Here is a 21,461-nt window from a genome sequence, read left to right as displayed (position 1 = left end):
AGCATCACTTCTATCCTCACTGTCTTGCTCGCAATCGCACACTGCCTGTACACATCAAATCTTGGGAGACAGATTCATTGCTTTTCCCCGATCCTTCCACGAGCCAAAAGATACAACTCCGCCATCCGTAACCCTCTTTCAAAATCCAAACACCTTTGCACTCTTTTCATTCGTCAACGCCTCCATCGCCTCCTTCCTATACGTGTCCTCGATCACGGTCGTGTTGCCCCCTTTCAGCTGAAGCAACTTGCTGCCCTCTCGATACACCGGCCAGTCCCATCCGCTCAACACCGTAGGATTGTGATAGTTGACGAAGCTGATGTACGCTCTCGGCATCTTATCCTGCAGCACCGGATCCTTGACCCTGCCATCCGGCCTCACGAAGAAGTACTTGAGCTCGCTACCATGGTACGCACCCAGCGGCGAACCCGTCCCGTTGGCGTACTTGTCGTTCTGCTGGAACTCGAAGGACCACACCTTGTCCCTGTTTTTCTTCCACCCCAACGTCGCCGCTTTCAGATAGGTCCTTCGATGCGCCTGGAAGGTGAAGTCGCCAAAGAAGGCGGCCGATCGCTTGTACTGGTTGCTCGCCAGCGGCGGGTACCTTCGAGAGGTCAGGTTGGTCGTGGTACCAGCGCAGGTGGACGTCTCGGCGTTGTAGTACGGCGAACCTTGCTCGGGGATATCGGGGTACAGTTTGAAGACTTTTTGCAGGGCTTGTTCGGTGTAGGAGGTGTTGTAGATGACGGCGGCGGTTCGGACCCACTGCTCGAACTGGGCGCTGTTGTTGAGCTGCTTCTGCGCAAAGAGCGGTCCCTCGTCGAGGTTGTTGCCTTGGATCACGGGGATGTCGGCGAGCTTTCCTTGCGGGAGATTGACACTGGGATAGTCCGTGATGAACTCGTAGTCAACCAGCGGCAACCATGCTAGCGCACCCGGGATCGGGAAAGTTCCACCAGCCTGAGCAGTCAAAGCATTCGCGACACTCTGCACTGCGGTCGCATTGGCGCTCCGAAGACACTTGAGCAACGATCCGCTCTTGCATCCGACACCCGCCGCCAGATTCTTGAAGCTCTGCTCCACCGTAGGATGCTTCGGCGTCAGCAATGGACCGGGCGCGATTCCACCCGAATCCATGATCGCAGCATGCCAGAGTCCTTCATTGTCACCGTCGTTGGCAAAGTTCTGCAATGCGACACTCATGGCTCCCGCGCTCTCCCCGAACAAGGTGATCTTATCCTTGTCACCTCCGAACTTTGCAACGTTGTGTCGAATCCATTTGAGCGCCAGCCTCTGATCGTGCAGACCTGCATTGCTCGTAGCACCATCGCTGTCAGCCACTTCGGAACCACCGATGAATCCAAACGGACCGACACGGTAGCTGATGGCGACGAACACGATCGGCTTTCCGATCTCGACACTCTTCTGCACCAGCTCGCTGGCATTGTACGACGGAGTGCCACCTTGCAGGAACGCGCCGCCGTAGATCCAGACCATCACGGGAAGCTTGTCCTTGGCCGAGGTGCCTTTGGGACGAACGACGTTGAGGTTGAGACAGTTCTCGCTCATGTTGTAGAGGGGCGAGGGAGCAGGAGGCTGCATGCAGATATCGCCGAATCGAGTCGCATCGATGAGAGTTTGGGAGGAGGAAGAGTCGAGTGGCTGGGGCTTGGCGAATCGGAGCGAGCCGACGGGTGGCTTTGCGTAGGGGATGCCGAAGAACTGTTCGAGACCGTAGCTCGTGTCGATAGTGCCGCGAACGGTGCCTTGGTGGAGTTTGACCGTAGGGGAAGCGGTGGCTGATCGAACGGCAAGCGGGTCTTGCGGAAGTGCTGACGCTATGCCGAAGGTCGTGACAGCCCAAACGAGCAGCGGTAGGTTGAGAAAACGCATCGTGAGAGGCGTCTACAAGTCGAGAGGCACTAAGGTGGAGATGGGATGCGAGGTCGTTAGTCTCGGATGCTGTTCAAAGAGCCGCTTATATGTCTTCTCGGACCGCAGTGAGGTTGATGCGAAGAGGGCGAGGACTCTAGCACTTCAGCGGGGCCTACGACACGGTACGGCAAACGTGCATGTCCAGAGGCGGGTCCCATGGTCTCGCTTAGCAGCTTCGAAACGTCCATGCGTCTGCTGTCCATGACTCTAGTGAAACCATTTCGTTCTAGCCAAAGGGCGATCCAGTGCCTTTTTCCTGGTCGGCAGAGCTGCACTAGCTTCTTGCTGTGATGCGGGCGGAGACCAGGAGGCAGAACCTCCATGGCGTCCGTGCGTTCATACGTCGCAGCATGACCACTGGTCCACCCCGCACCAATGAAGGTTTGACAGATGTGGGGAAAGGTCAAAATGCGGGGTTGGAACATTCGCCATTCATTCTGGCACCGGGTCTGTCAAAAGTGGGGCGACGAAGCAGCTCTGCATGAATAAAGAATAACGAAGGGGACTCCGCCATATGCTTTCAAGAAGGCATGACTGCTGCGGCCGAGATCGACGCAACAAAGCTGGAGCAAATCGGCCGGTACGCAAAGGAAAAGACGGATCGGCGAATTCTTCCACAGTCCGAGAAGCACGGTGTTGGGCACCGGTGGTGCGGTCCATATGGGCAGGTTCGTTAGCCGAGCTGTCTGTGCGAGAAAAACCGCGGAATGGAGATCCGTAGGCTCGACCAAAACAGTTCTTCGACGCCGGCAAGAGTTGGAACGACGGATCTTTCCTTGTCATGGCGGAAGTTCAGCTCTGCTGACGGGGCCGCTTGTCTGGTTCGCAACAAGCTGGAAAGGCTAAAGCTTTAGCCGTATCAGCCGCAGACTTGGTGTGAGCACTATGACACGATAGGAAGGATCCCGCCGGCGTCCGAATCGACGGGTAAGATGGACCAAAAGGTACAGTACAGTACGTCGAGCATGCTTGGCCGTGTATCGATGGGGTCGATGCCTCCTCGGCACGCCTTGTGGTCATCAGCGAGTGCAAAGGCGAGGACAAGGGCCGCCACAGCCGGAGCAAATCGTGAAATAAACGGAGGCTCTCACGACACCTCGTGCGTCTTCAAATCACAAGACGCTCTGCGGGAGATAGAAAAGAGGCTTGACCCAGCACAGCTGTGTGACATGCCAAGAATGCACGTGCCTAGCTGTCGCCAGCACGAAGCTGACCAAGATCGATGCTCGCTGATCTCGTCGATCGGTGAGCGTATCGGCTGAGCTTGATCCGATGCTAGGTTCCCGTCTCGAATTGCATGCAGATATGATTCTCATGACCCGTTCACATGGAAGCGCCTCTGCAAGCCGCTATGGTGGCTGCTTTTGCACTTCCCGGTTCCCGACGCCTCGCTGAGAAAAGAACGTCGGGAAGCCACCTCGACATACGCAGACGAAACAGCTCGCAGCGATCAGCGGAGGCTACTGCACGCACTCTGTCGCAAAGTCAGTTGTGCCGAGCCGTAGAACGATTGCATGTTAAGATGTACATTAACGGACACAATCGCGTGAACTCCGCGGACAGCGATGGAGCTCAGATCCGGATTTGGTTGTAGACTGAAAGACATGCTTGTTCCTGGCTTTCTTGACTTTGCGACGACTTGGCGCCCGGATCCTTTGTCCCGTGTCGAGCGAGCCTATCCTTGATTTTCGCCTCGGGTAAGTGCGAGTGCAGATACGCATTTCGCAGAAATGGATCGGCCCTGAGTTGGCTGCGTGGCTTGCGGTGGCGAGTCCGGAAGCGTCTCGGGCTAAATTCCAGAGACTCGGTCGCCTCGCCGTTTCCAGCTTCGGTCGTCCGTCTCGGAATGGCTCTTGCAACATTTTCCTCGCCTTGTCTTTGGACATGCAGCTGAGATTGGGCATGGTGCATATCACGGTCAGATCGTCTTCTACGCCACAGCCAAAACGCGCCAAGCGCCGCAGCTGCAATTCGGCTTGCCTCTGCGCTGAAATCGTATGCAGCAACGGATGGAAGAAAAATCAAGAATGAGCACCAATCGGATGGGCCGATTCACACGACCCTCGATTCGACAACGTGAAAAGCACTGAGAACAAGCGCGCACGAGCAGTGTGCGTGGAGGATCTGCTACCTCTGCTTCTCAAAGGTCCTCAAACGGCTACACCGCAGCGCACGGTCTTCTACTGGTACGCCACAACGCACCAAAACGACATTTCTGCGCGTGATGCCGGTTAGAGATACACCTGCGTAGCACTTCGAAATTGAAGATGAAGAACGATTCGAGGCAGAATGTTGGCCAGATGAGAGGCAGATTTACGTGCTGTACCTGTTGAGGTGCAGTCGCATCGCGTTGAGGATGTAATCCACAATGCAGTGCATAATTTACGAGATGACAAGGCTTTCATGCGTTGTTGGACCCGATTGAGAAGGTCAATCTCTCTTTTGCTCTCGCATCTCACTCGTCACTTCTTGGCCTCTTGTCTATTCATCGCTACATCCAGGACCTTCCGCTTCTTTCATCATTCATCAAACCTTGCTTGAACATCGACAGGCGGTGCCCAAGGTCAGCGACCCGCTGGTTCGACATCGCCATTAGCTTCATCTCCATTACCCGGCCGTCGTGATTCGTTCTGCCCACATTTCTGTTTCCGCGAGCTTCATCCAAGGGCTCACTCGCACTCTGCGTCTCGACTTCCGATTACGGCTGGACGTTTTCAACTCGCTCGCTGCAGAGATTGAGTGGTGGGGCTGCTGTTCACCTCCCACGTCCAGTACCCGTCGCTTCATAGTTTGGTGCGCGCTGCATCCGACCTGGCTTCCTGCTTCAAAAGGCGGCATGCTCTAGATCGCAAATCCTACCGCCATCGGTACACGCAGTTGTTCTCCGAGTGCGTGCTGAACATGCTTTCCGTATAGGCGATCCGATCATCATCCTTGACGTCAGCTACTTAGCACTCATCAAAATGTCGGACGCCAGCAAGACAAACATCAACACTCGCATGCCCAAGGGTGCAAAACGCCCCAAGACATCACGAGCCTGTCTTGCCTGCCGTAAGCTCAAGGCACGCTGCGAGCCTGCCGGCGGTGCCAAAGTCGTCCCCGTAGATGACCCGCAGTCCTCCAACGCGACCTTCAACATCTGTCATCGCTGCAAAACTCTGTGCATTGATTGTCTCTACGAAACCCCGTCTGGTCAAGTCGTTAAAGGCGAAGATCTGCATCCGGAGACATCCACTCCGTCGCCTGCAGCTGAGCATAATCGACCTCTGCGCTCCGCCAAACGCTCTCGGCCAGACGATGTCAATGTAGCTTCTTCCGAAGCGTTCAGCAACGACCGCGCCGTCTTTCTCTCTCCGGCGATCTCGCCCAGCGCCCTCACACGCTCCATCTACCGCGATATCGACATTTGCTCGTTGAATACGCCTTCATCTACCAACTTGGAGCGTCCCGTCTTGCCCGCCAATGCTCTCTCACGCCTTATCGGAACAGCTCCGACACTCAAGGCCGAGGCACAGGAGTTCATCATTGGGTTGTCCGGAGCCTTTAGCCACGGCGCCGCGGCGTTCCAAGATTGGAAGCAGGCTCCCCCCGACCTCTGCGCAGGCAAAGCCGCCTCACGTCTCATGTCGGGTCAGACTGTTTCTGCAGCATATCCGCAGGATGAGGTCGAATATATCTCTCGCACGCTGCAGCCTCACGAGCACTCGTTGCGTATCCTCTTTCAGGGCCTGTACGGTCCCTTTTCGCCCTTTCTCTCGGTTCCCTTCGAAGACTCGCTCAACCTTCAGACATGTCAGTGCGAGGCGCAGTGCTTCCTGCTCCTGTCCATCTACTTGGTCGCCTTGCCCCATCTCGAGTCGACGCTGCCGATAGATCCTGCACGAAAGCCGCTTCGAAAGGCTGTCGACGCTTTCCTCCGACGGGCAATCCACAGTCCGTTGATCGACCACCTTAACATCTTTGCCTTGCACGTCTGCGCAAGCTTCCTGCTCCTGCCCGTCGACGGGCTCGTAGACAACCATCGACCGCTTTCGACCCCTGAACAGGAGAATGACGGCCTGCTCGAGTTCGCACCAGATCTCAACCCCAGAGCAGCCATCATCAAAGCGCTCATTGTGGCGCAGCGCCTCGGTTATGCCGGTCTAGCCGCCAAGTTGCCTTCCATACGCCAAGCGTTGGACTTGGACTCGCCTCCGGGCGGTCAAGCGGGCGACTCGGCTCGCGACGAGTATGCACATGCGGTGTTGTGCACCTTCACTTGGCTCACTCTTCTGCAGTTCCGTGCCTCCATCGACGTGGCGGAAGATCGCATCGAGTGGGATTCTTTGGCTCAATTCGAGCACGAGATCCCCCGCGTTCGCATTGAAGATTTGACAGCTTCATTGCTGCCTCCTCCGCCCTTCCTTTCTCCTCGCGAACAGAGCAGATGCTGTTGGATGGCCCAGCGTGCAGAGCTCTATGGGATCGCCCGCCACCTGCGCCACACCAAGCGCTCCGCAGCATCCTTCTCCAAACGTGAGGCTGAAGACCAGGCAACGGGATACAAGAAGGCGCTCGACGAGTGGCGCTACAAGTTCAACGAGCAGATGCGTAGCATGAGTGTGCAGTTCCGCAGGGATCCACGCGGTCTCGGTCTGCATCGCTACTACTCCATCTTTTCCAATGCCGAGGCGCAGTCGCTGCAAGTCTGCATCGGCTCGGTCTACCACAAAGAGTTTGCCGCCGACATGCGACAGCGCCTACAGGAACCGTTCTACCTCGACGGCCTGCCCTGGAAGTCGGCTGCCACCATCCTGCTTGGTCACGAGTCGGACCGCATGACCAAAGCCATTCTCATCAATTTCGCCTTCACCGATGCCATGCTCAAAGCTTTAGGGCTCATTTCCAGCTTGACCCCCGTCATGCCTCAGCTCTACGACTTTGTATCGTATGAAGAGACCGAAGGTAGCGAGATTCCCTCGCTCTGCATCGTTGCGCCACCAAATGTCCAAGCCGGACTGTTTGCCGTACCTGTGCTTGCAGCGGCTGATCTACGCCTGTCGGTGATAGAGACGTGGGGCGCCAGCGCGTCTTATTTCAACCAACATCTCATGCCGCTGCTCACCAATTGCGTCAAGTCGCTTCGCGCCTGCCACGTCAACGTCGACCTTCCCGGCGTGCTGAAGTTGCCATTCACCACGGCAAATCCCATTGCCGACTATCTGCAAGGACCTTTTGAGATCCTCATGCGGAAGGTCGCTGCGGCCGAGGAGCGGCTGCAGATCTCGCATGTCGAGAGCATTCTGACCAACGCTTTCCTCCTCTCGAGTAAGAAGAAGGAGATCGAGACGCTATCGGAGGAGCTTGCACCTGACGTTCCGGAGATGGTGCAGGCCATCGCCGACAGTCAGAAGGTCGAAGACGAGATATCGGCCAGCATGAAGGGCTCACTGCACGTGCAGGCAATCGAAGAGATCGAGGACACCGAGTTTGCGGTCAAGATGTTTGGAAATGATATGCGCGAGGGTGATCTGAAGGCCGTCCGCAAGCCAGGACAAAGCCGAACACCTAGTGTTGCATCCACGCCCGATGCCGAGCCTGCAAGAAAGGGAACGGTGCCCCCCAGGTCTGGAAGCATTGAGGCAGAACAGACGGGAAGTCCGTCGAACTTAGCGCCTGCAACCAGACACCGAACAAGCACGCATCGGAGCGTTCGATCGATGGTGGACACTTCGCAGACCTCGAGTCCAGGCTCGTCTGCGCATTCAGCCCCACCTTTGCATCCACAATCTGCGTCGTCGAAAGACGCTGGTCGAACGCTGCCCGGCTACGATGCGCAAGGTCACGAACAGGACTTCGCACTTTCTGCTTACGCACAGTCGTCCGCACCGATATCGGGTCAGCTGCCCCCTCCGACGTCCACCGAGTACCAGACTGTGGCACATCCAGTCATGCCGTCCGAACTGGCCTACTCAACGTCCAATGCTGTTCGCGGTGTGCCCCCGCAGGCGCCCCTCCATGATTTGGCCCCGAATCAGCTTGACCAAAGTGGATCTGCCAATGCCGACTACCTTACGCACGGTGCGGTGACAGCCGCCTATGACCCTTATGCTACCGCCGAGCATCGCTATCCGGGCGAAAGTATTGTCGGCGCTTTTCCCGATGGACCCGAAAGCACTCCTCGCGTAGCGTCATCTGCGGATGCCTTTGTGCCGCAGATGCACTCTGCTAGCAGCCTCTACGACCCGGTTGGACGTTCAGCCTCCGGTGCGAGAGCTGTAGGACCAGATTTCGGTGGAGGCTATCCACATGGCACTGGTCCGCCAGTGGACGCTGCAAATGTGTCCGATCCTGACCCATGGTCGCAGTCTCTTGGCCCGGGAGTGCATCGTCATCATCATCATCATCATCATCATCATCAGCAGCAGCAGCAGCAGCAGCATCAACTCCATGAACAGCCGCCACAGCACGGATACGCTGATTCATATCCCGTCACCAACGGCTTCCACGGTCAGCAGGGCAAATATCATGAATATGCGGACTCGTCAGGACTAGAGCAGACGGACGTAGCTCCTGCGCAAGATGAACCGTTCTATGCTCCGGCACAACCGCTGCAGTCGCGGAACGCGGTTCACGGTGAGAGCCAGTACCAAATGGCCTTCTTGGGTGTTCCTGAAGGTGGCCATCACACAGCTCAGCATCAGCAAGTCCACCCTGCAGACCATCACGCGATCAACGGCCAACAAGCTCCAAATGACCAGGCGCCGCACCAACCGCACCAAGCTGACGGTCAGCAGCCATCGTCTGCCATCTGGCAGGCGTGGGACTGGACACCTGCCCAACAGCAGCAGCATCCACAGCAGCACCTTCCGCAGCATCAACAGCAGCAGCATTACCCACAGCAACAGAGCCATCAGTATCATCGCGGTGGTTAGAGCGGAACATCACGTGTAGACGTCCACTTGTAAGCAACACCCGCATTCGCAAACTCAGTTTAACAAGACAAGAGCAACTCGTTCGAGATGACTTCCTGTTACCGACCTGTCACACTTGCAATCTGGTTGTGTGATGCATGAAATGGCGCGATTGTGTAGAAGGCCGTGCTTGCAATTTTCCCCAAGTTGTACAACTACAGCATGATGCGACACTGCGTCTATTCGTCTTCGCTCTCGGCTTCATCCTCGTCAATTCTGAAAAACGCCCTTATGGTGGCATGAACAGCTGCGCTTACACCCCACCTTCCCACCTCGACCTCGTGCGCCTCGTCGTCATCGTCATCGTCGTCGTTGTCTTTATCCGGTAAGCCGATGATGGGGTTTTGAGCGATGCTGGTTTTGAGAAGGTGAGCGAATTCGTCGTGGAAGGATTGGAGGAAGGCTGTGGATGTAGGTGTGGAGGAAGAGGGTGGGATGGAAGGGGTTGCGGTGATGTCTGGGTAGGCGTGACCGAAGCGATTCCATCGGATGTCGAAGTGGAAGGTGAGCGAGGCGGAGGATTTGTTTTTCAGCGTAAAAGTGGATGCAGCGGTGGGGTGGATGAGGGATTTCGAGGTGGAGGGATCGAGGATCTGTTTGCGGGTGTTGTGGGTGGAGGAGGAGGTGTGTGGGTGGAAAGGGGTGAAGTCGGTAGAGTGGGTGTGTTCCCAGGCTCGAACGTGATCGCGTGCCAGATCGGTGTACGACTCCATCAACGATGTGAACAGGTTGCGTCGCAGCGAGAGCAGAGGCACCATCGTTCGAAACATCAACAGAATCGCGGGAAGATCGTTCCTCGAGATGAGTTTTGTGTAGAGGTTGTGGGGTGTATCGAGCGTTGTTCTCAACCAATCCGGAATGTCCACCTGAAGATCTTGGATTTGAGGCGAGGAAGTAGCATCCTCCTCGACGACGTGAAGCTGGATCTTGAGCGCGAAGAGTCTCGCAAAGTTCCCATCGATCTTGATACTCCGCCTCCTCCCCACCTGGCCACTCACATCGGTCTGTTCAAGCGATTCGATATGCAACATCGAAAACTTGACAAGCCCTTCCACCAAGGAAGTCAATCTCGACTGTCGATCCCTCAAGAACGCATTGACGCTGGTCGCATGTCTCTTCTCACCCAACTGCTCCTCCAGACTCTCCCCCATCCTCCGATCGATCTGACTGGCACTACCGGTACCTTCCACTCCGACCGACTTGCTGGGTATCAACTCTGCATTCAGCACCAACCACGAACTCTCCACCTGCGCGTCTCCCGCGATCAGCTTTCCCAAGGCAACGCTACTCGCTGTCAGCAGCGACGTCAGCGCATCGTCGTCCATCTGCTTCAACTTCTCCGCTAGAGCTTGTTTGAGGGATGTTGCGGTGAGCGATGGATCCATGTATCGAAGCGAAAGCGATGTCGAGGAAGAAGAGGATGATGCGGGGGGAGGAGGGCGACGACGACGTGATCGTTCGGCGGCGATCTGACGGCGTAGATCGTGGACTTCGAGGTCGAGCTCTTCGACGCGGTCGATCAGGGTGGAGCGGTCGGTGGCGGATGAGGTTGAGCGTGCGGAGCCGGGTGTATCGATGGGCTGGACACGCCGCCGTGATGGCGTGGTTGTTGGCGTCGATGCCATTGTGTGTGTTTAGAGCTGTGATTCGAGAGCGTATCGTGCTGCGGGTAGGTGGAGGTGCCGTGAAAACGCGACGACAATCTGGCAGAGCGAAAGGGTTGGCAATCGATGCGCAAACCTGGCGAGGAAGCGTTGATCAGGACCCAGGGGGCGTTCGGTGTGGTCCGAAAGCTAGGCTGAGGCGATGAGCGTTCGTCCAACAGAGCAGGGGGCGAGACGGTCCGTGTGAAATCCGTGATGTCAGAAGACGAGTATGGGTATAAAAATTGTATCACAGCTGTACGATATCGAAGCGCTGGAATGAGAAGGCGAGATTGATGGAGTTGTTGTTGATGGTGTGCAACATCTTGAAAGTGTTGTGACTGGAAAAATATGGTGTTGCTCAGCTGCAGGGTCGTGCGGGCGCGTCGCGTCCATTGCGCATATTTTAGCAGAATGTGCGATCGATGCCCCTCACATTTTCGCCAAAAAAGATTGTTGGCTCCGCACATTACGCTCACGTTCTCTCTAGGCAGAAGATGCCAGTTGCGCTGAAGTGTGCTTCTGGAAAGACGAGCAACACCCTCGAGTACTAGGTACGGAACAAGCCCTGAATTCGGGCACAGACTGCATGCAGAAAGGGCGACAGTCGATCGGCTGTATGGCAGCAATGGGTGATTGTCAAAGTACATGATAACGACCGTGCCAATCTAGAACCGCGATCGCTTGCTGGATTCGCCTGCATCCATATGGCGCTTGCGCTTTGGTACGGCTGCGTTCCCCTCTCTCGCAAACCCGATGCCGGCAGGCATGTCCTTCTTCTCCTTCTGAGCATTCTTCTTCCTCCTCCTCTCCAACGCCTTCTTGAGCTGTTTCTTCTCCTGCCCGCTCGCTCTCTTTCCGTCCTCATTGCCACCACCAGACAAGCGATCGTACTTGTCCTTGAGCAGCATCTGCTTGACCTCGCTCTTCTTGGGATAGAATGGCAACAGACCCTTCTCCACCCTCTCCTTGTTCTGCGACTTGATCTTGCCCTTGACGGCCGACTCTCTGGCCCTCCTCTCTCGCTCTCCTGCTAGACCCTCTGCTCTGCGCAGTGTAGCCTCCACCTTTGCACGCTCTTCGCGGATGGACAACGCCTGTTCGGATTTGGCTTTGGGTCCGGCTTGTGCCGCTTCCTGCTTTTTGAGCTTTGCCAGCGTCTTTTTGAGCGTGCCGAGTTCGTCTTTGAACATCTCGGGCAGGAATGAGTAGGATTTGGAGAAGAGGTCCTTGTTGACGCTGCCGGACAAGGATTCGAATCGTGGATCGCGTACGTGGTTCGAGGCTGTCTCGATGACGTTGCGACGACGAGAGACGGGTCGCTTGCTGGAAACTTCGGTGGGGGCGTTCTTGTTGGAACGTTTCACGAGCTCTTTGCGTTCGGCCGCCTCCTTGCGTCGTTGTTCGCGTTGTTTGCGTGCTTCCGCCCAGGCATCGTCGGCCGCACCGTTGCCGGAAGGACCGCCCGCTGATGCCGATCCTCCGTTGAGCTGTCGTAAGCGCTCACGAACTTCACGACGCTTTTGTTCGAGCGCTTCGTCGGCATCTGCGGATCTGAAGCTACCATTGCGTTGAGGTTGTTTGCCCGCTTTGGCAGCTGCGAGACGCTGACGGTCTTGTGCGAATTCGTCTTCCTCCAGGTCCGAAATGTCGGGATCCGAATGGTCGTGCGCATCGTCGTCGCTCGTTGATCTTTGCAGCTGTTGTTTTGCTTTCATGAGAGCAGAAAAGGAAATCTTGTCCATCTGCTGTCGAATGTGATCCTGCTCGTCGTCAGATGCTGCTTCGTCGCTGCTGTACGCCGCTTGCGCTGCGTCAGCTTCTTCGTCGTCGTCATCGTCGTCCTGAGTGTCGATGTCAGAGTCTTTCTCGAGATCCGAGTCATCCATGAACTGTGCGTACTTAGGTCGCTCCTCCTCCTCGTCTTCCTCGCTGTCGACTTGATCCTCCAGGTCGGCACCAAGCTCGCTTCCCGATCCGAGTTGCAAAGATCCGGCATCCGAACCGTCTGAATCCTGCTCAAAGACTGCCGCTGTCTTTGACGTCCTCCGTGACGGCGCCTTGTTGCCCAATGCCCTAGCCATCTTGATGAGTCGTGAGCAATGTAATGATGTGACGATGAGGGAGGGAGGGAGCTCAGGATTCGAAGGTGTGGAGTTGCATATCCTTGTCAAACCGTTTGTCGAGAAACGTTTGTATCCAGCCAGCAAATTTTGAATACAATTTTTGAGAGAGTTCAGGGTTCAGCATTTGTTTTCGATTGAAAAATAATAGTTCGGCCCACCGCCACTTTTTTGTTTTGGAAAGATTTCTTCCTACGAGTCTCATTCATGATCGTGTGGAGCTCATGCTTACCTTCCACCAACCAACAAGAGCCTTTCCAGCTGTGCCAACAACATACTCTCAGTATTCAGCTTGCATTCATACCCCGAGCATCAGCTGGGAAAGGTGCCGAAGGCGCACTGCAATCCACCGAAGAACAGCTGCACAGCCTCGTGAACCTCCGACCGCCTCGAACAAGAGCTACCTGCTCGCAACACCATCATCATGGAAGCTGGACCTTCCAAACCATCTCGCTCCTCCAGCGGCTCCGAAGCTGGCAAATCGAACGGCGACAAGAAGCCGTACCACAGTCAGGAAGCGCTCGACAAGCAAGCCAACTCAATATCAGCCGCCACCTCGCTTCCACGCTCCCTCGACCGTACCACCCCCGCCGCCGTCCGAGATGCCAAACTTCCCAAGTCAGTCACTAGCGTCAAGGATAAGAAGCTCAAAAGCAAGCTCACACACCAACACCTTTCGCAGAAGCGTGCTGCCGAATCGGCGCGTCTCGCCAACGAATACCTCAACACCGCTGCACCGGGTGAAGGCGCAGGCATGATAGAGACTGAAGGAGAGCTCGAGAGGACTTTCAAGGTGACACAAGCGCAGATCAAGGACAATGTGGGCATTGACACCGCTACCAAGGGCTTCGAGCTCAAGCTGGATGGTGGCAAGCAGGGGGTCGGACTGGGACCATATAGGTGTGATTATACGAGGAACGGGAGGCATCTGGTGATTGGAGGGAGGAAAGGTCACTTGGCAGCGTTTGATTGGCAGACAGGAAAGCTCAGCTGTGAGATCCAGGTGAGGGAGACGGTACGAGACGTCAAGTGGCTGCACAACCACAGCTTCTTTGCAGCGGCGCAGAAGAAGTACGTCTACATCTACGACGATGCAGGTATCGAAATCCACAAGCTCAAGAACCACACCGACGTCAACCGGCTCGAATTCTTGCCTTATCACTTCCTGCTCGCATCCGTCGGCGCGACCGGATACCTCAAGTATCAGGACACTTCCACCGGTACACTCATAAGTCAACACCGCACCGGGCTAGGCAACTGCAACACCATGACTCAGAACCCTCTCACGGCTGTCCTGCACCTCGGTCACACCAACGGTACCGTCACCATGTGGACGCCGAATCTGTCGACGCCCGCGGTCAAGATGCTCGCGCACCGTGGACCGGTGACGGGCATCTCGATCGACTCCCGCAACGGTGGTCGCGACATGGCCACCTGCGGTATGGACGGAACCATCAAAGTGTGGGATACGCGCATGCTCGGCAAAGGTCCACGTCGGGAGTGGCAAGCGCGCCGACCGGCATCCGACCTGCAATACTCGCAACGTGGACTGCTCGGTGTAGCCTGGGGCCCACACGTCTCGGTCTACGACACCCACGCCGCCCTCGGAAACGCCCCACCCGGGCCGTACATCACGCAAGGCTTCCCTCGCTCCGAGCCGCTCCAAGTCAAGTTCTGCCCCTTCGAAGACGTTCTCGGCGTAGCGCATTCAGGCGGTTTCACCAGCCTTCTCGTTCCGGGAGCGGGTGAACCCAACTTCGACTCGTCCGAACTCGACCCCTTCGAAACGCGCACCGCGCGTCGCGAACGCGAAGTCCACCAGCTGCTCGACAAGATCTCGCCCGAGCTCATCTCCATCGATCAATCCATCCTCGGCTCGATCCACATCGCCGAGACCAACGTCTCCGCTGCCGAACAGGACCGCATCCTCTCCGAGATCGCAAAGCGCAACCCGAACGCCGTGGCGAGGAGCGCCGATGGAAGAGCCTACTCGCAGCTCTCGCGAATCGAACGTATGCAGCTCGACAATCCGGATGCGTCCCCGCTCGGTGGCGCGAGTGACGACGATGAGTCTGGAATGACCGGATCGCTCGCAGCTAAGATCGCAGCACACGACGGACCAGTGAAGGAGAAGAAGGAGAAAAACCGCATGAGGGGCAAGAACAAGGCTCTCAGCAGGTATCTGAGGAAGAAGAGGGAGAACGTCATCGATCCGAACAGGATCGCCGTCAAGGCGAGGATGGAGAAGGTGAGGAAGGAAGAGCAGCTGGCAAGGAAGAGGAAGGCTGCGGCGGGGATCGATCAGGACGACGAGAGCTTTTCGGCGTTGGACATGTTCAATAAGAGGTCGTGAAGGGTCGTTTCTTTTTGCAATGCAGAGTGCTGTTCTGAACGTCTTTTTTGTTGTGTTCTGGTGTGAGTTCGCGGGAATGCATGGGGTCGTTCGTTCATCCAGTCGGATGTTGGCGCATAGAACACAGCCCGTCACAGGAAAAATGTGATCCATCATTCTGAATTGCAGTGTGTCAACTTGTGCCTTTCCTCCAAGAACCTCACTCGAGCACAAACTCCCCATCCTCTCCCTTGCGAATGAACACCGACTTGTGCTCGTCCAAGCTCCTCCTACCAGCCTCCAAGATCGCCGTCGTCAACACGGTATCCTTGATCGTCGGCAACACCTCATCGTAATCCACCACCTTTCTCTCGCCCCTATTAATCCTGGTGACCGCCGTGACGAAGTTCTCCAAACTGAGATAACCGTAACCGTGCTGACCTGCAAAGAAACCTTCCGCATCGGGAGTGTAGCGCATGTAGAAGGGGTTGTAGTCGGTGCAGCTTCCACCGGTGCCCTGCTGAGCTGGATCTTCGAGGGTGAATTGGTAGCCGCGACGGGCTTGGTTGATGCGGGTTTCGCCGTGGGAGCCGACATAGTGGAAGTGCTGTTCGCTGTGAACGCCGGCGCCTTGCGGGGCTGTCCAGGAGGCGGTGAAGATGGCGGTTGCGTTCTTACCGGAGGACGTCTGCCCATTGGAGTCGAGGATTTCGAAATCTACGAGAAGCGTAATCGTATCTTCCGTACCTTTGACGCAACCTTTGCTCTCCGCGATACCTCGAGAGCCGGATGCAGTGACCTTGACGGGTACAGCTCGACCCTGAACCATCCAAAGACACACATCGATGTGATGCGAATTCAGGTAGTACGAGATATCGCTATCCCTACCCGCCCACGCTTTGAACGTCTCCAACTGGTTCTTCGGTTGACTCATGTACGAGTAGAAGTAGTTCATGTCACCCAACGAGTCGCGCGTACGCTGACGGGCATCCGCATAGGCAGGGTCGAATCGTTTATGATGTTCGACCATGCACAAGACGCCGTTCTCCCTCGCTGCTTTTACGAGCTCTTGATGGTGTTGGAGAGACTGAGTCGCGGGTTTTGTGACGAGAACATGGATCTTTCGGGTGATGGCATACAGCGCGATATCAAAGTGCGTAGAATCGGGCGTAAAGATCGTAATCGCATCCCCTGGGGAGAGCGAATCGATGGCAGTCTTGTACGCATCCGCATCGCGAACCCCCGCAGCAGGGTACGAAGTGAACTCGGTCGACATATCGCGATACTTGGCTTCGATGTTCGTCTTGAAGTGGTTTCGAACCCCGGCAAACTTGTCGCCATTGGTTCCGACCATCTTGATCTCCGGTGAGATGAGGTTGCGACGACGAAGATCGAACATGACCAGACCGACGACGCCGATCTTCTTGTCCGAGGGGGACGAGGTGTTGCCGACGTAGCCGGTGGTGTATTCGCCCGTGCCTACGGCGAGGATCGTTGGTAGACCCGACATTTTTGCGATTCTGCGGTTGCGAGATTGGGGTATTGAGTAAAGAGGATGACGGTAGGTGGTGGTGTCAAAGGTTGCGTGCTTGGTTCTGGGTTTCTATACTATATATGAACTTGACCAACCAACACGAAGGGTTGCGAGACCGCACATGGCAGTTAAGAGACATGGACTTTCGCGGTACATTCGGAAAAAGCGAGTCCCAGCAGCAGCGTTCGGTGAGAAGAACGGCGCGGGAGAGCGGATGTGGTCCGGTCCGGTCGTGCAGATTTTCGTGCATTTCTTCTCCCTCCCAACACCCCCACGTTGATCCCACCCTTGTTGGCTGACCGCAAAAATCACCGGTGGCAGATCTCACTCACTTTCGGTCAACCTACTCAAGGCGATCCACTCGACCAATTCTTCTTCCGACCTCGGCTTTCTTCCCGTCTTTGCTGTGCTTACTCCGTGGTTCACAATTGTGATAAGATACACGTGATGCACGCCAAGCTCGGAAGGTCAAATTACTGGTACCGTGTGGCTTTCTCGTCTCGCACACCTCCTCTACGATCTAACCAAGTGATATTTCTGAGTTTCATTGTTGATTGGCACAAACGTGGGACTGGAAGAACCAGAATCTGTCCCAGCTTTGCACGTCGATCACGTTTGACGAGCCAGACAGCGCATCCCATGGCATCACGAAGGCACCGAATAAGCCTGGCCTCTCCTTCCAGCGTTGCTGCTTGCGGCTGCCTTTTCACTCCCATTCTGCGACTTGCCCGTCTTCAACGGGTTGATGATACCCGTTCGCCCCTTGGCGCCGGACTTGAACCCGGGTCCATCGTAGAAGATGGTCTCGTCAGGTCGGTTGAGCGTTGGCCAAGCGACGTAGTCCAGCCCTCTCGAGATCATGTACTGGGCACTGCCGACAGCGACCACCAACCACAGGGTGAAAAAGTAGACGTGCGACCAGGCGCCCGACTGTTTGACAGCATCTCCAACGCTCGGCCCGCCCACCGAAGCGACGGTCTGCGCTGCTGTGTGACGAGGAAGCAGCAGGCTGGCAAAGATCATGGTGAGTGCGAATAGGAAGACCCACGGCATGGCCCGCACCAGCAATGCGCGCTGGTCAGGGGTCGGAAGGCCCTTGGATGGCTCCCAGGCACCTGTGAAGAGGTCATACGCATCCTGTCGAGCGCCGTCGAAGTAGTTGTTCTTAATGTAGCGCGTGACCGAGTTGACACCGTCTTGCAACGCGCCCTCCTTGGATCGCTTGCCCGTTCGGGTAAAATCGGTCTTGAGCGCGCCAGTGCCACTATACGCTTTGGAGATGACGTCGGCGTGGTCGGCCCACACGTTACGGTAGACGTGCATGAACTCGGACTTCGTCTCGACTTGTTCGCCGCCCGACAGGATTCCGATGGATCGCAGCTGCTCGTTGAGGATCCAACGCGCCAAGGTGCCTTGCACCACATTGGTGCGGTCGAGACAGTCCATGCAGTTGGTACGCACGACGGATCGCTGCTGGCTCACCACCGTGCCCCCCTCGACGGCAAAGTAGTCGTTGCTCTTCAGACCCTTGGTCTGCAGCCGCTCGACAAGGTCCATGACGCGCTCAAACTTCATGCCTTTGCACTCGTGGTGGAAGTCGTAGTACGTGTAGTGCACCTGGGGGTTGTGCAGCTTCTCGACGGCGCGCTCGTAGGCCTCCTTGACGGGCTTCTCGTAGCCCTTTTGGTTGACCAGGTTGACGAGGTAGTTGTCTCCGTATCTGGCCACCTGGTCCTCAAAGTGACGACGCGTCGCTTCCGTTGTCTCGGGCTTGTCCATGATCTGCAAATCGGGCTTGTAGCGCAGGTTGTTGACCTCTGCCCAGAAGACGGGTACACTGCCTCGGGTCTGAATGTAGCTCTTGCGGATGCTGCCGTTCGCCTTGGTCATGGTCGATCCGCCCTTGGGGTTGGTGATGACGAATTGCTCGGTCTCGTTGAAGTTGGAGACGTTGCCGTCCAGGTCAATGCCTCGGGAAAAGTAGCGCGTGCCTACGCGGTGACGCGAACGACGAGCAATGAGGCCCAGAACGAAAGCATGGTCGTTGATGTTGACCTCCTTGACCTCGAGGAAACCAAATACGCACGGAAGGATAAAGCGCGACAGATCCTGGCTGCCAGACTGGGCGGTCTCGATAAACTTTTGCATCAAGAAGCGGTTCCAAAAGAAGCGTTCGTCGGTACGCTGCCAGAGAGGGGCCGACTGATCTGCGAGACCGGCTTGACGCTGCATGCTGCTGGTGAGATCGTAGCCGTAGCTGAAGTAAAAGGGAGCACTGTAGAGATGCGCCTTGAGCAGACCAAGGAGCGTTTTTTCGACCGGATGTTTGAGCAGCGAGGGGTTGGCGTCCTTGTCCACGGGAAGCGTGCGGAACTCGGTGGCCATGTAGACGTCTGCACCACCGATCTCGGCTACCTTTTTCTTACTGGTGATGACGACGAGGAATTCGGATTTGTGCAATTTGATGATACCGACGATGCCGTGGACGGACATGGTCTTGTCGCCACCGGGTGCGGCTCCTGGCTTGGCAAGGCGGACGGAGCTGTCATTTCGATCAATCACGAGCACCTCGGCACCTGACTTGGCGGTGGGCTCGAATACGTAGGCTTCGGGCGAGGTGCGCAGTTGGAAGCCGTCCCAGAGCTGGGGAAGACCGGCGGTCGACGACATGGTGGTGGCTCGAATTTGCGAAGAGGAACGAGGTCAGGAAAGTCTATGAAGGAGGGTTGAAACGTTCTGCTCACACGCGCGCCAGAATTAGGGTATAGTGGCGAGCAGAGATGAGGGGACGATGGTCCTGGCTGAAGAACGTTGGTGGAGCCGATGGCGTGGTGAACGGTGGAAGAGACGAAGAAGAAAGTACGTAGACGAGAATCTTCGGTTGAGATCGTCGTCCTCTGCAAAGTGCGGGGGGATGTGCAAGCACACAGGCTGTGGAGCAGAGCACGCACAGCATTCATACGAGTTTGGAAATGACGTTTGCCGCCCTTTTTGTTTGCAAACTGAGCACGGTGCAGCGGCAACATGGCGTTGCTGATTTGCTGTGTGAAACCCGAAATTCGCCATCTCACAAAATCACCGATTCGGAGACCAAGTCGGCGTAGAATCCGATTCGACGTTGGACGGCGGCATGCTCCTCAACGAACACACGTTGAGCTGTTAATCACGGGAACCAACTCAATGTGCACCAAATGTGACACAGACGCATTCCTTCCTTGTTTGTATCGACGCTCGACACTTTCACCACTCGGTCGTGTTACGCTCTCAAAAGCGTCGTTTCGATGCTATGAAATGTTTGGGATATCGCAGCCTGGCTACATGTACAAGTGGAGATCGACCAGTGATATGAACAGTCGATGTTATTTTGGGTGAGTCGAACAAGGCGGTGCGGCGACCATGCTCGGTGAACGAAGGTCCGCGTATGTCTAAGTGAGGAGGGTGAGACGCGACGAGACCTCGGCCTGGGCTCGTACGACGTTGGCAAGGTAGGAGACCATGAGAACATCCTGGAGGTGTGCGTTGAACAAAGTCTCGAGCTTGCTGTCGTCCATGCCTGCGGGTACGACGCTGATGGTGTCGTTGAGGAATCGACCGACCGCCTTGTCGCCTTCCTTTTCGCCCGAGATGACGGCGCGAACATAGGTGAGCACGCGGTCGAGTTGCGACTGGACCTGTTTGAGGCTGACGGCGAGCGCATCGAGATCGCTCAAGGGCGACGAGACGTTTTGCGAGGCAAGCAGCGAGAGCGACGAGTGCTCTGGTGTCGAGTGAAGCAGGTTGGTGGGAAGCGGGAGGAAGACGCAGTTCTCGGCCTTGGGGGCGGCGCCCAACGGTGACGAGATGTACGACTTGATGCCGAGTCCTGATGCTTTCGAGCCGTCGATCGAGGTGTCCATGGTCAAGTGGACGGCCTGGTGAGGTAGGGTCTCGCGCGAGTAAAAGTCCTGAATGAGCGCGCTGTATGTGTTGAGTTCTGGCGAGGTGGCGTACCAGCCGACAATGACCTCATCCGGTCGCACCTTTTGGCAGAGCTCGTACATGCTTCGGTGGTACTCCATGTCGACCTGCACCTGACCCTCCTCCTCATCTTCCAAGTGGGGAACAGCGAAACAGTTCTTGATCTCGATCTCGGACTCGGTGCGTGTACCGAGCAGAGTGCCGATGACGCGGTGCTGGCCATCATTACGACGAAGGTAGTGGTCGAGGATCGAGAAGAGAGCAACAGGGTGGACGTGGACACCGGTGACGGAGCGAGAGTGCATCACACCCGAACCAGTCGAGGCTGGGAAGTCGAGGTGAAGAGCAGAGGACGATGATTCGGCGAGCGACATGGTGAGCTATGTGGATTGCGTCGTGTCAACGTTGATGCAATGGAGCGCAGTCAGTCGTGCCGATGATGGGTTGAATAAAAAGATGTGTGTGCGACTGTGTCAAGAAGTAGCTGAAGCCGTCCAAAGATCGATTCGATTTGGTTCGAGAATGCCAGACGATGATGATGAGTATCGAGAGCCAATACGATCGGATACGTTCAGGTGACAAAGGAGAAGGGTGATGAAGGTGTTCGTCGTTGTCGTTGTGGTTGATGAGCGGGACAGAGACACTGTAGCAAAGCAGAAAGCGGCTGCACTGTGCAGCTTTCTCGTTGAACCTGCTCGAGGAGCACAGCAGCTCAAAAGGAAAAAAATCCTCCCAATTCTTCTTGAGCGATTTCAAGTTGAACATTTGAATTGACCGCGTCGTGTGAAGTGAATTGAATTGAGCTTGGCTGAACCCTTGCAATTTGTATTTCGCTTTCACTTTGAGAAGCTTTGGTGCCCTTTGTGTAGAGAGAGACAAGATGCGCTCAGCTTTCTTCTTCGCGTCGAGTTAAATCCCCAAAATGTTAGAAAGATCAGACAAAGCACAGAGGCTTGGCTGGCTGATCTGATCGAGTTTGTGTGT

General features: G+C 56.1%; 11 protein-coding genes across 11 annotated transcripts; 3 read left to right on the top strand and 8 right to left on the bottom strand.

The window, feature by feature from the left end:
• Positions 1-138: 138 nt before the first annotated feature.
• PHSY_004341 (carboxylesterase) lies at positions 139-1,893 on the bottom strand (the record flags this gene model as incomplete). The annotated part of the gene is made up of 1 exon (XM_012334954.1): positions 139-1,893. One exon carries the CDS (start codon positions 1,891-1,893, stop codon positions 139-141), a length of 1,755 nt encoding a protein of 584 aa, XP_012190344.1.
• A 474-nt stretch (positions 1,894-2,367) lies between these two features.
• On the bottom strand, positions 2,368-2,718 carry PHSY_004340 (aminotransferase; the record flags this gene model as incomplete). Its single annotated transcript, XM_012334953.1, has 1 exon — positions 2,368-2,718. The coding sequence occupies one exon, from the start codon at positions 2,716-2,718 to the stop codon at positions 2,368-2,370; it is 351 nt and encodes a 116-aa protein (XP_012190343.1).
• A 149-nt stretch (positions 2,719-2,867) lies between these two features.
• On the top strand, positions 2,868-8,849 carry PHSY_004339 (prib protein; the record flags this gene model as incomplete). Its single annotated transcript, XM_012334952.1, has 2 exons — positions 2,868-3,180; positions 4,852-8,849. 2 exons carry the CDS (start codon positions 2,868-2,870, stop codon positions 8,847-8,849), a joined length of 4,311 nt encoding a protein of 1,436 aa, XP_012190342.1.
• A 218-nt stretch (positions 8,850-9,067) lies between these two features.
• Positions 9,068-10,213, bottom strand: PHSY_004338 (hypothetical protein; the record flags this gene model as incomplete). Its single annotated transcript, XM_012334951.1, has 1 exon — positions 9,068-10,213. The coding sequence occupies one exon, from the start codon at positions 10,211-10,213 to the stop codon at positions 9,068-9,070; it is 1,146 nt and encodes a 381-aa protein (XP_012190341.1).
• A 95-nt stretch (positions 10,214-10,308) lies between these two features.
• Positions 10,309-10,698, top strand: PHSY_004337 (hypothetical protein; the record flags this gene model as incomplete). The annotated part of the gene is made up of 1 exon (XM_012334950.1): positions 10,309-10,698. The coding sequence occupies one exon, from the start codon at positions 10,309-10,311 to the stop codon at positions 10,696-10,698; it is 390 nt and encodes a 129-aa protein (XP_012190340.1).
• A 501-nt stretch (positions 10,699-11,199) lies between these two features.
• PHSY_004336 (predicted rRNA processing protein) lies at positions 11,200-12,615 on the bottom strand (the record flags this gene model as incomplete). The annotated part of the gene is made up of 1 exon (XM_012334949.1): positions 11,200-12,615. One exon carries the CDS (start codon positions 12,613-12,615, stop codon positions 11,200-11,202), a length of 1,416 nt encoding a protein of 471 aa, XP_012190339.1.
• A 463-nt stretch (positions 12,616-13,078) lies between these two features.
• Positions 13,079-15,007, top strand: PHSY_004335 (hypothetical protein; the record flags this gene model as incomplete). The annotated part of the gene is made up of 1 exon (XM_012334948.1): positions 13,079-15,007. One exon carries the CDS (start codon positions 13,079-13,081, stop codon positions 15,005-15,007), a length of 1,929 nt encoding a protein of 642 aa, XP_012190338.1.
• A 199-nt stretch (positions 15,008-15,206) lies between these two features.
• On the bottom strand, positions 15,207-16,496 carry PHSY_004334 (NAD binding Rossmann fold oxidoreductase; the record flags this gene model as incomplete). The annotated part of the gene is made up of 1 exon (XM_012334947.1): positions 15,207-16,496. One exon carries the CDS (start codon positions 16,494-16,496, stop codon positions 15,207-15,209), a length of 1,290 nt encoding a protein of 429 aa, XP_012190337.1.
• Positions 16,497-17,165: 669 nt separating this feature from the next.
• PHSY_004333 (hypothetical protein) lies at positions 17,166-19,190 on the bottom strand (the record flags this gene model as incomplete). The annotated part of the gene is made up of 1 exon (XM_012334946.1): positions 17,166-19,190. The coding sequence occupies one exon, from the start codon at positions 19,188-19,190 to the stop codon at positions 17,166-17,168; it is 2,025 nt and encodes a 674-aa protein (XP_012190336.1).
• A 755-nt stretch (positions 19,191-19,945) lies between these two features.
• Positions 19,946-20,851, bottom strand: PHSY_004332 (hypothetical protein; the record flags this gene model as incomplete). The annotated part of the gene is made up of 1 exon (XM_012334945.1): positions 19,946-20,851. The coding sequence occupies one exon, from the start codon at positions 20,849-20,851 to the stop codon at positions 19,946-19,948; it is 906 nt and encodes a 301-aa protein (XP_012190335.1).
• A 25-nt stretch (positions 20,852-20,876) lies between these two features.
• Positions 20,877-21,242, bottom strand: PHSY_004331 (hypothetical protein; the record flags this gene model as incomplete). Its single annotated transcript, XM_012334944.1, has 1 exon — positions 20,877-21,242. The coding sequence occupies one exon, from the start codon at positions 21,240-21,242 to the stop codon at positions 20,877-20,879; it is 366 nt and encodes a 121-aa protein (XP_012190334.1).
• Positions 21,243-21,461: the final 219 nt, after the last annotated feature.

Source organism: Pseudozyma hubeiensis, assembly GCF_000403515.1.
Source record: "Pseudozyma hubeiensis SY62 DNA, scaffold: PHS42, whole genome shotgun sequence".
Lineage (NCBI taxonomy): Eukaryota > Fungi > Basidiomycota > Ustilaginomycetes > Ustilaginales > Ustilaginaceae > Pseudozyma > Pseudozyma hubeiensis.
Note: the sequence above shows the minus strand (reverse complement) of the source record. Positions and strands in the feature narration are given on the sequence as shown.